General features: G+C 44.7%; 1 protein-coding gene across 1 annotated transcript in view; it reads right to left on the bottom strand.

Moving 5' to 3' along the window:
* The window catches only part of emc1 (ER membrane protein complex subunit 1), a 35,125-nt gene that overhangs the window by 12,670 nt on the left and 6,722 nt on the right, over positions 1-15,733 (bottom strand). Inside the window, exons 10-13 of the mRNA XM_068017279.1 lie at positions 13,482-13,580; positions 11,800-11,896; positions 10,693-10,809; positions 1,113-1,312 (exon numbers count right to left, since the gene is read on the bottom strand). Coding sequence (XP_067873380.1) covers positions 1,113-1,312; positions 10,693-10,809; positions 11,800-11,896; positions 13,482-13,580 — 513 coding nt within the window. The remainder of the gene's footprint in view (positions 1-1,112; positions 1,313-10,692; positions 10,810-11,799; positions 11,897-13,481; positions 13,581-15,733) is intronic.

The following is a 15,733-nucleotide window of genomic DNA, read 5'->3' as shown; positions in this document are numbered from 1 at the left end:
TTGACAGATGTTCACTGACCGGCTGTATATTTCCAAAGTCCCATCAGCTACACAGTACTAGCACTGCAAGCAGGAATGAAGTCACTTACTCTCTTAGCAGATGGTATTCAAGGATGAGGAATAATAGAAAGGAAAATAACATGCAAGCTTGATATATAGAAGTGTAAGTGGACAGCAAAATAATTTATGACTAGGATCTACCTATCTGTTTCCAGCTCTGTCCTCACTCAGACTCTCTCTTTAGTCTCTAGCTATCCCAGGCCACTGTATATCATTGCACTGTGTTTAAAACTGACCAGACTCTACCACCATAAATTCTTTGGCAGCCCATACATTAATCTCCACTCACTAACTTCCCGCACATTCCCATTCAAAAAGACGAAGAGTCGAATGGTCAGGTTTATCTGTTTGAATCTGGCAGACTCAGTGACATAAACTAGTCAATGAGAGTGGAGCACAGAGACAAAATGGTGACTGTGCCATTGGACCTTCCAAATTGTGGTAAAAGCTGCTTTAACTGTTTTGATTCTCAGTCTCATGGTGACCTGGAAGGAAGGGAACAGAATCTGTATATGGGAATAATGGGGGATAGATGGCATCACTGAATGGAGGACAGAGTGAAGTCAGTTTTAAAGTGAAAGTATGTGCAGCAGCCTGGGACGACAAACAACCAAGAGTTCAGAGTAGCTGAATGCAGTAGAGTGAAGGCTGAAAATTACTTTGCTATATCATGGTACAATTTAAAACAATTTTATGCCAGGTTATAGGGCTCGTATTGAAATCTGAAATACCATTCTTCACTGTACAATTAAAACAAAATTTTAATCCAGCGCCAAGCACAACTGATGTATACAACTCTCTGGCTTCAGATCAAAACCTGCTCTTCTTCATAATCTAGCAACTCATGTTGGAAAACTTGTGGGACTGAGTGAGGACAGGATCAGCTGCTATAGTGACAGATTGTCAATGAGCCAACATTCGCTGCTTTAAGCGGCCACATGGGTGAGGGGCCAAAGGTCACCAGCTAGTGTGGAAGCACAGCAAGATGTGGTACACATTGTCTTGCCTCCCCTTTCCTGCACAATGTCAGACTGTGGCTCAGGGACCATTACCTTTCCAGATCCTGTCACCATCACCATCATCTTCTGCAGGTTAAACTCATCTCGGGCCAGGTTCTCTATTGTTATTTCATTCTTTGAGTGGCTGCGAGGTTTTCGCGCATCATAAAACATTTTGAGTAGCTGGTAGCTCCAGGCTTGCAGCAGGATCAGCTGGGAGGACAGTCGCTTCATGAACATTCCCATCGGACCATCTGGCAGAATTAATAGTCAGAAAATGGACGAGAATGGAGAACTTAATCACATACACAACATATCAGCCCACACACGTGCACTGGGAATGTCACTATGGGTAACACTTCAGCAGTACTCATTAGTTTGGTCACCGAGATTCAATCTGCGAGACTGTGCAGTCCTCTTTCCCCCCACCATTCCCACACCTCCAAGTCAGGATATCGATGCTTCAGGCGGGATAGAGAGGGAGGTAAAAGGGGTGGAGGAGTTGCATTACTGGTCAAAGAGGATATCACAGCTGTGCTGAAGGAGGGCACTATGGAGGACTCGAGCAGTGAGGCAATATGGACAGAACTCAGAAATAGGAAGGGTGCGGTAACAATGTTGGGGCTGTACTACAGGCCTCCCAACAGCGAGCGTGAGATAGAGGTACAAATATGTAAACAGATTATGGAAAGATGTAGGAGCAACAGGGTGGTGGTGATAGGAGATTTTAATTTTCCCAACATTGACTGGGATTCGCTTAATGTTAGAGGTCCAGATGGAGCAGAATTTGTAAGGAGCATCCAGGAGGGTTTTCTAGAGCAGTATGTAAATAGTCCAACTCGGGAAGGGGCCATACTGGACCTGGTGTTGGGGAATGAGCCCGGCCAGGTTGTTGAAGTTTCAGTAGGGGACTACTTTGGGAATAGTGATCACAATTCCGTAAGCTTTAAAATACTCATGGACAAAGACGAGAGTGGTCCTAAAGGAAGAGTGCTAAATTGGGGGAAGGCCAACTATACCAAAATTCGGCAGGAGCTGGGAAATGTAGATTGGGAGCAGCTGTTTGAAGGTAAATCCACATGTGATATGTGGGAGGCTTTTAAAGAGAGGTTGATTAGCGTGCAGGAGAGACATGTTCCTGTGAAAATGAGGGATAGAAATGGCAAGATTAGGGAACCATGGATGACAGGTGAAATTGTGAGACTAGCTAAGAGGAAAAAGGAAGCATACATAAGATCTAGGCGGCTGATGAAAGACGAAGCTTTGAAAGAATATCGGGAATGTAGGACCAATCTGAAACGAGGAATTAAGAGGGCTAAAAGGGGTCATGAAATATCTTTAGCAAACAGGGTTAAGGAAAATCCCAAAGCCTTTTATTCATATATAAGGAGAAAGAGGGTAACCAGAGAAAGGATTGGCCCACTAAAGGACAAAGGAGGAATGTTATGCTTGGACTCAGAGAAAATGGGTGAGATTCTAAACGAGTACTTTGCATCGGTATTCACCGAGGAGAGGGACATGACGGATGTTGAGGTTAGGAACAGATGTTTGATTACTCTAGGTCAAGTCGGCATAAGGAGGGAGGAAGTGTTGGGTATTCTAAAGGGCATTAAGGTGGACAAGTCCCCAGGTCCGGATGGGATCTATCCCAGGTTACTGAGGGAAGCGAGAGAGGAAATAGCTGGGGCCTTAACAGATATCTTTGCAGCATCCTTAAACACGGGTGAGGTCCCGGAGGACTGGAGAATTGCTAATGTTGTCCCCTTGTTTAAGAAGGGTAGCAGGGATAATCCAGGTAATTATAGACCGGTGAGCCTGACGTCAGTGGTAGGGAAGCTGCTGGAGAAGATACTGAGGGATAGGATCTATTCCCATTTGGAAGAAAATGGGCTCATCAGTGATAGGCAACATGGTTTTGTGCAGGGAAGGTCATGTCTTACCAACTTAATAGAATTCTTTGAGGAAGTGACAAAGTTGATTGATGACGGAAGGGCTGTCGATGTCATATACATGGACTTCAGTAAGGCGTTTGATAAGGTTCCCCATGGCAGACTGATGGAGAAAGTGAAGGCGCTTGGGGTCCAAGGTGTACTAGCTCGATGGATAAAGAACTGGCTGGGCAACAGGAGACAGAGAGTAGCAGTAGAAGGGAATTTCTCAAAATGGAGACGTGTGACCAGTGGTGTTCCACAGGGATCCGTGCTGGGACCACTGTTGTTTGTGATATACATTAATGATTTGGAGGAAAGTATAGGTGGACTGATTAGCAAGTTTGCAGACGACACTAAGATTGGTGGAGTAGCAGATAGTGAAGGGGACTGTCAGAGAATACAGCAGAATATAGATAGATTGGAGAGTTGGGCAGAGAAATGGCAGATGGAGTTCAATCAGGGCAAATGCGAGGTGATGCATTTTGGAAGATCCAATTCAAGAGTGAACTATACAGTAAATGGAAAAGTCCTGGGGAAAATTGATGTCCAGAGAGATTTGGGTGTTCAGGTCCACTGTTCCCTGAAGGTGGCAACGCAGGTAAATAGAGTGGTCAAGAAGGCATACGGCATGCTTTCCTTCATCGGACGGGGCATTGAGTACAAGAGTTGGCAGGTCATGTTACAGTTGTATAGGACTTTGGTTCGGCCACATTTGGAATACTGCGTACAGTTCTGGTCGCCACATTATCAAAAGGATGTGGATGCTTTGGAGAGGGTGCAGAGGAGGTTCACCAGGATGTTGCCTGGTATGGAGGGCGCTAGCTATGAAGAGAGGTTGAGTAGATTAGGATTATTTTCATTAGAAAGACGGAGGTTGAGGGGGGACCTGATTGAGGTGTACAAAATCATGAGAGGTATAGACAGGGTGGACAGCAAGAGGCTTTTTCCCAGAGTGGGGGTTTCAATTACTAGAGGACACGAGTTCAAAGTGAAAGGGGAAATGTTTAGGGGGGATATGCGTGGAAAGTTCTTTACGCAGAGGGTGGTGGGCACCTGGAACGCGTTGCCAGCGGAGGTGGTAGACGCGGGCACGATGGAGTCTTTTAAGATGTATCTAGACAGATACATGAATGGGCAGGAAGAAAAGAGATACAGAAGCTTAGAAAATAGGCGACATGTTTAGAGAGAGGATCTGGATCGGCGCAGGCTTGGAGGGCCGAAGGGCCTGTTCCTGTGCTGTAATTATCTTTGTTCTTTGTTCAAGAGATTCTAACACACACAATGTGACACTCTGTAATCAGCCAACAGTTAAAGCTGGTAGATCTCTCATTTTATAAGTTGAACATGAACCAAACTGATGTCTGGGATCCCAGTTCAGTCCTCGAACAACACATACATAACCAAAGGAAATTTTCCACCTTAATGGACATGTTGAAAACATGTTTGCGCCTTCCAAAAGACAAAGGAACAACAAATTTGTGAATTAAACATGTTACCTTGTGCAGCTGGTTCCACAGCAGCATGAGCAAAGAAAGCAGCATTTAAGAGTTGAACATGCAGCATAAACCTTCACAGCACGTGTAACATTCCCATCCCACTGTTAATAACATGATTTCAAGGAAGCTTAACAGCAGGCATGTGGCTCCTGAATGGTAAGAAATCTCCAGCAACTCAATTCTAGGTTTTGTTCTTCTAAATGTGGGATGTAATTGAAGCTTCTAATTAGGGTACAACATTGGTGCCAATGGTACTAACTTATGGTGAAGAATTTAGAGTGGCAGACAGCTTTAAAGAATATCGGCACATGTATAATTTATTTTGCAAAGCACCGGTGGCAATACGCTACCAAGCAGTATCCTCTCACATACATCACCAATAAACACAATGTCAACTCCAGCTTTCTGGCCATTGTATAACTAAATGGGAATGGGTGCTAAAATCAAATGTAAAATGACAAGTCATAAAGCAACAGGTCATAAAACGTTACAGCTGTATCACAGAAAGCAACTGAGGAGCAAATTATCTATCTTGTGCTACTCTACAGCAGCTAACGCAATGCCTCAAACTGATCAACAATTCAACAAATCTGCTCGTCACACTTTGCTAATCACAGGAATGAGTTCCAAACTGCAGGTTAGAAACTTGGATTCCACTCAAACCCCACTTGCCACATCAGCTGAGTCTTCACAATGAAAGAAAGAATTGCTACATGACCTGGAAACCCTGAGTTAGCTTTTATTGTTCAAGATTTTGTCGCAAAGTCCCAGTTTTCAACCTCTGGAATTAATGATCACATATGGAACCAAGATAGCACAGCCAGACGTTTTTATCCTGCAGTGTTCAACATATGATACTCAACTCTATCTAGACTGTTCATGATCTTAAACATCTCGCTCACATCATGTCCACACCAGCTCTCTGAAAGAGCAACTCCCACTGTTCCATTCCCCTGCCTTCTCCCCGTAACCCTGCACATTCTTCCTTTTCATTTAACTAGAGAAAGCATTGGCCCACTCAAGGACAAAGGAGGAAAGTTATGCGTGGAGTCAGAGAAAATGGGTGAGATTCTAAACGAGTACTTTGCATCAGTATTCACCGAGGAGAGGGACATGACGGATGTTGAGGTTAGGGACAAATGTTTGATTACTCTAGGTCAAGTCGGCATAAGGAGGGAGGAAGTGTTGGGTATTCTAAAGGGCATTAAGGTGGACAAGTCCCCAGGTCCGGATGGGATCTATCCCAGGTTACTGAGGGAAGCGAGAGAGGAAATAGCTGGGGCCTTAACAGATATCTTTGCAGCATCCTTAAACACGGGTGAGGTCCCGGAGGACTGGAGAATTGCTAATGTTGTATCCTTGTTTAAGAAGGGTAGCAGGGATAATCCAGGTAATTATAGACCGGTGAGCCTGACTTCAGTGGTAGGGAAGCTGCTGGAGAAGATACTGAGGGATAGGATCTATTCCCATTTGGAAGAAAATGGGCTTATCAGTGATAGGCAACATGGTTTTGTGCAGGGAAGGTCATGTCTTACCAACTTAATAGAATTCTTTGAGGAAGTGACAAAGTTGATTGATGAGGGAAGGGCTGTAGATGTCATATACATGGACTTCACTAAGGCGTTTGATAAGGTTCCCCATGGTAGGCTGATGGAGAAAGTGAAGTCGCATGGGGTCCAGGGTGTACTAGCTAGATGGATAAAGAACTGGCTGGGCAACAGGAGATGGAGAGTCGCAGTGGAAGGGAGTTTCTCAAAATGGAGACGTGTGACCAGTGGTGTTCCACAGGGATCCGTGCTGGGACCACTGTTGTTTGTGATATACATAAATGATTTGGAGGAAAGTATAGGTGGTCTGATTAGCAAGTTTGCAGACGACACTAAGATTGGTGGAGTAGCAGATAGTGAAGGGGACTGTCAGAGAATACAGCAGAATATAGATAGACTGGAGAGTTGGGCAGAGAAATGGCAGATGGAGTTCAATCAGGGCAAATGCGAGGTGATGCATTTTGGAAGATCCAATTCAAAAGTGAACTATACAGTAAATGGAAAAGTCCTGGGGAAAATTGATGTACAGAGAGATTTGGGTGTTCAGGTCCATTGTTCCCTGAAGGTGGCAACGCAGGTCAATAGAGTGGTCAAGAAGGCATACGGCATGCTTTCCTTCATCGGACGGGGTATTGAGTACAAGGGTTGGCAGGTCATGTTACAGTTGTATAAGACTTTGGTTCGGCCACATTTGGAACACTGCGTGCAGTTCTGGTCGCCATATTACCAAAAGGATGTAGATGCTTTGGAGAGGGTGCAGAGGAGGTTCACCAGGATGTTGCCTGGTATGGAGGGCGCTAGCTATGAAGAAAGGTTGAGCAGATTAGGATTATTTTCATTAGAAAGACGGAGGTTGAGGGGGGACCTGATGGAGGTGTACAAAATCATGAGAGGTATAGACAGGGTGGATAGCAAGAAGCTTTTTCCCAGAGTGGGGGATTCAATTACTAGGGGTCACAAGTTCAAAGTGAGCAGGGAAAAGTTTAGGGGGGATATGCGTGGAAAGTTCTTTACGCAGAGGGTGGTGAGTGCCTGGAATGCGTTGCCAGCGGAGGTGATAGACGCGGGCACGATAGCGTCTTTTAAGATGTATCTAGACAGATACATGAATGGGCAGGAAGCAAAGAGATACAGACCCTTAGAAAATAGGCGACATGTTTAGATAGAGGATCTGGATCGGCGCAGGCTTGGAGGGCCGAAGGGCCTGTTCCTGTGCTGTCATTTTCTTTGTTCTTTGTTCTAACTGTCTAATTTCTTTTTTTTTTTTAAAAGAGATACAGCACTGAAACAGGCCCTTCGGCCCACCGAGTCTGTGCCGACCATCAACCACCCATTTATACTAATCCTACACTCCTACCACATCCCCACCTTCCCCTACCTCTACTAGGGGCAATTTATAATGGCCAATTTACCTATCAACCTGCAAGTCTTTGGCGGTGGGAGGAAACCAGAGCACCCGGCGAAAACCCACGCGGTCACAGGGAGAACTTGCAAACTCCACACAGGCAGTACCCAGAATTGAACCCGGGTCGCTGGAGCTGTGAGGCTGCGGTGCTAACCACTGCGCCACTGTGCCGAATGCTTCAATTGAACCTGCCTCCACCACGTTCTCAGACCTTAATCACTCGCTGCGTGAAAAAGTTTTTCCTCATGTCACATTTGCTTCTCTTAACAAATATTTTAAATCTGTGCCATCTCGTTCTCATTCCTTCCATGAGTGGGAACAGTTTCTCTCTATCTACTCTGTCCAGACCCCTCATGGTTTTGAATACCTCTATCAAATCACCTCTCAGCCTTCTCTTCTCCAAGGAAAACAGTCCTAACTTCTCCACTTTATCTTCATAACTGAAATTCCTCATCCCTGGAACCATTCTTGTAAATTTCTTCTGCACTCTCTCCAATGTCCTCACATCATTCCTAAAGTGCGGCACCCAGAATTGGACGCAATACTCCTGCTGAAGACGAACTAGTGTCTTATACAATTTCAACATAACTTTCTTGCTCTTGTACTCTATGCCCCTATTAATAAAGCCCAGGATACTGTATGCTTTATTAACCGTGCTCTCAACCTGTCCTGCCACCTTCAATGACTTATGCACATATACACCTAGGTCCCCCTGCTCCTGTACCCACTTTAGAATTGTACCCTTTATTCTATATTGTCTCTCAATGTTCTTCCTACAAAAATGAATCACTTCACATTTCTCTGCATTGCACTTCATCTGCCACCTGTCTGCCCATTCCACCAACTTGTCTATGTCCTTTTTAAGTTCTATACTATCCTCCTCACAGTTCACAATGCTTCCAAGTTTCATATCATCTGCAAACTTTGAAATTGTGCCCTGTACACCAAGGTCTTGGTCATTAATATATATCAGGACAAGCAAGGGTCCCAACACTGATCCCTGGGGAACTCCACTGCAAACCTTCCTCCAACCCAAAAAACAGCCATTAACCACTACTCTTTGTTTCCTGTCACTCAGCCAATTTTGTATCCATATTGTTACCGTCCCTTTTATGCCATGAGCTACAAGTTTGCTCACGTCTGTTGTGTGGCACTGTATCAAACGCCTTTTGAAAGTCCACGTACACATCAACAGCATTGCCCTCATCAACACTCTGTTACCTCCTCAACAAACTCCAGCAAGTTAGTAAAACATGATTTTCCCTTAAGAAATCCATGCTGGCTTTCCTTAATTAACTCACATTTGTCCATGTGACTATTGATTTCGTCCCTAATTATTTTTTCTAGAAGATTTCCCACCACCGAAGTTAAACTGACTGGCCTGTAGTTGCTGGGCTTATCTTTACACCCTTTTTTGAACAAGACTGTAACGTTTGCAATTCTCCAGTCCTCAGGCACCACCCCCAAGTCTAAGGAGGCCAGTGCCTCTGCGATTCCCACCCTCACTTCCCTCAGCATTCTTGGATGCCTCTCAACCAGCCCTGGTGCTTTATCCACTTTAAGTACAGAAAGCCTATTTCATACACTCTCTTCATCAATTTTAAAACCCTCTAGTGTATGACTCACCTCCTCTTTCAACATTGCCTGGGGTTCATCTTCCTTGGTAAAGACGGATGCAAAGTATTCATTTAATACCTCGACTGTGCCCTCTGCCTCCATGTGTAAATCCCCTTTCTGGTCTCTAATCGGCCCCACTCCTCCTTTTACCATTTATATGCCTATAGAAAACTTTGGGATTTCCTTTAATGTTCGCTGCCAGTCTCTTTTCATGCTCTCTCTTTGCTTTTTTACTTCCCCTCTGGACCTTCTATATTCATCCTGGTTCTCAATAGTATTTTCAACCTGGCACCTGTCATAAGCACACTTTTTCTTCTTTATCTTAATCTCTACCTCTTTTGTCATCCAGGGAGCTCTGGATTTGTTTGCCTTACTTTTACCCTTCGAGGGAACATACCTTGACTGTGCCCGAACTATCTCTTCTTTGAAGGTTCACCGACCAGTTTTCCTGCCAGCTTTTGACTCCAATTTATTCGCCCCAGCTCCATTCTTACCCCACTGAAGTTAGCCTTCCCCAGTTAATTATTCTTACTCTGGATAGCTCCTTGTCCTTTTCCATAGTCAGCCTAAACCTTATGATACAATGATCACTATCCCCTAAATGCTCTCCTACTGATACTTGATCCACTTGGCCCACCTCATTCCCAAGAACCAAGTCTAGCAGTGCCTCCTTTCTCATTGGACCAGCAACATACTGTTGTAGAAAATTTTCATGAACACATTCTATGAACTCTTGCCCCTCACTGCCCTTTACACTCCCTATTACCCCAGTCTATGTTTGGATAATTAAAGCCCCCCATTATAACTACCTTTTTGACCTTTCTGTAATTTCCTTGCAAATTTTTTCCTCCATGTCCTTCCCACTAGCTGGTGGCCTATAGACAGCACCGTGCAATGTAACCGTACTTTTTTTGTTCCTTAGCTCTTGCCAAATTGATTCTGTCCTCATCCCTCTGGGACATCCTTTTTCTCCAACACTGCAATGCCCTCCTTAATCAATACTGCTACCCCTCCCCCTTTTTTACCTTTCCTACCCGATATCTTCTCATAGCCTTCTCTAAGGAAGGCAACTCCAGCTTCACCAGCCTATCCACATCACTATAATCCTTCATCCCTAGAATCGTTGTCTCTAAAGCCTAAATCTCCTCTGCACCCTCGCCAAGGTTTTCATATTCTTCCTGGAACACTCTGCCTACAAGGGTGGTGAGAGCGAAGACAATCAAAGATTTCAAAAGGAAATTGGATGGGCCCTCGAGGTAAATAAACTTGCAGGGTTAGGGGAATAGAGCAGGGGAATGGGACTGACTGGGTTGCTCCAGAGAGCTGGGATGGATCCGATGGGCCAAGTGGCCTCCTTCTGTGCCATAATGACTATGTCTTGAATCGCCATAGCAACCAATGCTTTTCCAAATCTGTTCTTGGGATGTGGCCAACACTGGCAGGTCGGCATTTAATACCCATCCTTCATTAACAAGCAAATGAAAATGAATTAAAACAGTTAAAACAGTGTCTACCAGGGGTTTCACATGGCAGAGTTTCTCTTCATTTCAGTTTTAGTCAACTGCAAATATGACAAGTAGCCCTGACTCTTTCCTTCTGAAATTAGCAACAGTTGGACTCCTTGGCATTAGACTGTACCTGCTTTCTTCCCAAATTCGCCCTCCAATTCCGCCTGTGTTCCTGTTAGAGGCAAATCGACCATTTCCATGCTAACAACTTCTGCTAATGCCTCTTCCCGTGTCCAAATAATTCGACCTGTGAAAACAGTGGATGATCCTGAGAGCTATGCTGCAATCTAAAAGTTATACCACGCACAGCCACTTACTGTGACCCAATGACAGCCCTGCTGCTGCAGTTGGGTGGGGTGGGGGGAGCTGGGTGGTGGCCAGGATGACTTTGTTGTGAGGAATGGCTTCCTCTTTAAAATTGCTTTCTCCTCCCTGCCTAAACTTCCCACTGCAGTGGAGGCTGCTTGCACCAACTCCCAGGGATATAGACCTGAGGAGGATTTCACCAGCAATCCTTCAGCGGGGGAAAGCCATGGCTTGGTTCAGCACCTTCCTATAACAGTACAGGTCCATTCATGACTCAACACATGGGGCATGGAGAGGAAAAAGGTTCCACTGGTGTCTCACTATCCCACAACTTTATCCAGAGACACATCAATCTCAGTTTTAAAATAACCTTGTCTCAATTTAAAGCAGCACCAGGAATGAAGGCACTGCTGTACATGCCAGCCTCCAAGAGCATGTTGGGCAGGGGTGCAATGCCACGGACACAGTTACAGCTCATGCACTGCAAAATACAAAGTAGGATACAGATCTTTGTATCCTGGTTGAGGCCTGTCTTAGGGCGAGGGAGCATTTACAATGAAGTCACTGACAAAAGCATGAATGAAGATTTTCGGGATTCCTCACAAATGGGCCTTTAAGCTGGGTTGTACTGTCTACATCTATTTACTGTGCTACTGAAATTCAACATAGTCACATAATCAGAGAGGTAAATACATCCGAGTCATTGAAAATATTTAGAAATAGCAAAAGATTAAAAATTAAACAACCTACAAGTAGAGGGTTTGGAACATACCTCAATAACAAAGACAGTTAGACTGTTCATTCCATACAGCACTGTGATGCTCCCACTGTCACACACACCAATGAAGCAGCTCAACTTCCAATAACATCTTGGGGGCAACTGTATTTGTTGACCCCAAAAGACAAGCCCCTGCCCCGACTCCTCACGCACCTGGTTGCTGGATGAAGATCAAGGCATGGTCAAGGGTCTGTACCAGTGCACGATAGCCAACAGAATCGTCTTTCTTCAGGAACGCATGAATATAGAGCTGAGGGAGAAGAGGTTGAACGTGTGAGACACTGCACAGGAGGACACATGGATTCTCTGAAGACGAAATTGAATGAGCTAAAAATATTCTTTCTGATCGATTTATAACATACACAGGAAAACAGTAAAATAAAACTGATTAGATATTCATTATAAGCCCAACTCCCAAGGCCAGCTTGACTACACTTCCTCACACCCTGTTTCCTGTCAGGACTCCATCCCATTCTCCCAGTTTCTCCGTATCCGACGCATCTGTTCTGATGATGCAGCCTTCCACAACAGCGCTTCCAACACGTCTTCATTTTTCCTCAACCAATGATTCCCCCACTGTGGTTGACAGAGCCCTCAACCGTGTCAGACCAATTTCCCGCACTTCTACCCTCACCCCTTCCCCTCCCTCCCAAAACCGCAACAGGGTTCCCTTTGTCCTCACTTTCCCCCCCACCAGCCTCCACGTCCAAAGGATCATCCTCGGCCATTTCCGCCACCTCCAGCATAATGCCACCACCAAACACATCTTCCCTTCCCCTCCTGTCAACATTCCGAAGGATCATTCCCTCCGCTACACCCTGGTCCACTCCTCCATCATCCCCAACACCTCGTCCCCTTCCCACGGCACCTTCCCATGCAATCGCAGGAGGTGTAATACCTGCCCATTTACCTCCTCTTTCCTCACCATCCAAGGCCCCAAACACTCCTTCCAGGTGAAGCAGTGATTTACTTGCACTTCCTTCGTTAGTATACTGTATTCGCTGCTCACAATGCAGTCGCCTCTACACTGGGGAGACCAAATGCAGATTGGCTGACCGTTTTGCAGAACACCACTATTCAGTCCAAAAGCATGACCTTGAGCTTCCGGTTGCTTGCCATTTCAACAACTCCCCTCCCCCACCCCCCCCCCACCACTGCTCTCATGCCCCACATTTCTGTCTTTGGCCTGCTCCAGTGAATATCGAGCAGCAGCACCTGATCTTTTGATTAGTCACTCTACAGCCTTTGTCGCAGGACAGCTTTGTTATTTAATCTCTCCTGCCCTATCACACACCTTCCCTTTTGTTCTCTTCCCCACCAACTCCCCCCCACCCCACCACTTGCTTAAAACCCAATTCTTTTCTAACCTTTGTAGTTCTGATGAAAAGTCACAGACCTGCTTCTCTGCTTCTCTCTCCATTGAAGGGGCTGCCTGACCTGCTGAGTACTTCCAGCATTTTCTGCTTCATTTAAAACTGATTGGAGTCCTGACGTGTGTGACTGTCACTAAGTCCCAATTACTTCCCAACAGTTCAATAATGATACACCTGTAGCTGCCTTGTTTGGACAGTCAGGTTTCTGTCAGTCCCATGTTGGTTCCTGGTTCATTCAGATTCTGTACTTACATTAAACCGGTGCAGTAATCATTACTAGTTCAGAGGATATGTGGATGATCCCAGCCTCCCACCCCAAACCCACCCAGCAACACCTCTCATCCACGCCCACAAACCACAACCCTCACCCAGAACCCTCCCACCCCCTTGCCCAGCACCCACCCAAACCCCTTGCAACCTCTACTCACACCCCCACCCCCATTGGCCTAGTCACATCCTCACCTGCTCAGGTTGGCCACAGTTTGGATCCAGGTTAAAGTTCATGGCTGTGTCCAGTAGCCGCCTTCCATACTCTGCTGAGTAGAGATTGACACTAAAAGCCTGAGACACACAAAAAGAAACACCCAGTTCAAAAAGTAACCTTACTGCACCCTCCACCAATATATAACCAGGCCAACCCTATCTCCTCAGAGACCAGACCAATGGAACCAATCAACGCGCTCTATTCAACAGTGCACCAGAATGGGAGCAGGAGAGGAAATGGGATGACTGGGAGTTTCAGCAATGATATCTATATCAATATTCCAAACAAGTATCCTAATTTCAAACTATTTAGTGACATTGGTTGAGGGATAACTATTAGCAGGGAAAACACCTCTGTTCTTCATATAGTACCATGGAATATTGTACATTCACTTGAGAGGGCAGATGGGAACCTCGGTTTAACATCGCATTCAAAAAACATCACTGACAGTGCAGCACTCCCTCAGTATTGCATTGCAGCATCAGTGAGATTTTACGCTGGCATCTTTGGAATGGGACTGGAACCCACAATATTTGGACTCAAAGCCGAATGCGCTATCACTGAAACCCACATTGTACGTGTGCACAATTGTGTGTTGGAACAAATTAGCTGTTTTCCCAATGCAAAGGCAGCAAGTTTGTACAGAAGCACCAGTCATCTGCGATCAGGTTGTTATGAAAGTGTTTACATTTTTTAAATACTTTTTTTGTTAAAACTGAAAAGATTCCATGGATGCGTTTTTTTTTTTAACCAAGTTCACCGACAGGACAAGATGTTGTTTGAAAGCCACCTGTGATTTGGAACAGAATCCTTGGTGACCTAGAAAACAAATGGTTACAGAGAAGCCATATGTCAAGGTTTATGGCAGTCAGGAGGTTGACTCACTGTTTGGGTTTGAACATTGTTTTCAGTTTTAGTTGTGGTGTGCACTTTTTGAAGACAGTTGCCATTTTCCTGCCAAGGAAAAAGAAACCACCCAGCTCACCCACCACCTTCTCTACCTCTTTGAAGAGATACGGCCAAGATCCAGTGTGGAAAAAAAATCCCTGGTGCCGCATAGCTCCTGAGGAGCTGGAAAAAATACTGTGATTCAAGTGTGTGCTGGCAGAAAAGCCTTGATGCCACATTTCTCCTAGATAGCCTACGAGAATAATTCTAGACATCTCCAGAAAAGACTGCTTCTTAAACGATGCCAGTGACCCGTCTCCATATACCCGGATGCCAGACCAAACAAGGGACAACTGATTTCCTTCCATATCTTCTTTCTTTTTTCGTCAAGAGTTAGCAAGTATTTGGCCAAAGTAGACTTCTTTTGTCTCTTTTTTGCAACAGACCTCTGCAGAGTGAATTTCTGTATTTTATCCAGTGTGTGTGTCTGTGTGTAGTTAGGGAATTTTTAAAAAGGGAACTTTCATATTTTAATCTGTGTGTTAATGCTTTACTTCGTTACTGGTTCAGTGCTGTTTTATAATAAACTAATAATATTGTTGTTTATTAAAGAAACCTGGTTGGTGTATTTTGTTCTGGGATTTTAAAAAAAGTATCTGATTGACTGTATTGGTAACCGGGTAAACACTTCAATAAATGTTGTGACCTGTGGAGAAGTGGAACTATAAAAGACAGTGCACTCCCCTTACCTCGACTGTAATAAGATCCAAATAAGCAATAAAGGCAAAAGCACCTTCAGAGTTACCTAGCTATTGGGACCACTTGGTAGCAAAAGGTGTTTGAAAGATATAAAGTTCCCCAAGTAACTTGAGTGCAATAAAAAAAACAATTAGAATGTGGCATTAGCAGAATAAGAGTGAGTTACAAGGTAGAACATTCCTGCCTTTTAGAACCGCACATCATCTGTCTGCTATCCAATAAATAACGCATTAAAAGTCTTGATTTAACAATGCCGTTCTTATGCTATCCTTATGTTCGAACACATTTCAGTCACACGATTCTCTCATGCCCATCCATCATGTTTAAACTTTCGTATTCATTTTACTTAACTCTAATTGTGTTCACTAAGGTAGATGATACTGTTTCACTTACCTTTGAGACCTCCCAGCTCAGTCTTCAAGGTAGGTAAAGTTCATCTGGGAATGTTTAATGGCATAGTGTAGGGGAGGTATAGCATAGGTTAGATACACAAAGTGAAGCTTCTTCTACATTGTCCTGTCAAACACTCCCCGGCAAGATCAGCACAGATTAGATAGAGAGTAAAGCTCCTTCTACACCATCC

Source organism: Heterodontus francisci, chromosome 37 (genome assembly GCF_036365525.1).
Source record: "Heterodontus francisci isolate sHetFra1 chromosome 37, sHetFra1.hap1, whole genome shotgun sequence".
NCBI lineage: Eukaryota > Metazoa > Chordata > Chondrichthyes > Heterodontiformes > Heterodontidae > Heterodontus > Heterodontus francisci.
This window is presented reverse-complemented; position numbering and strand designations above follow the sequence as displayed.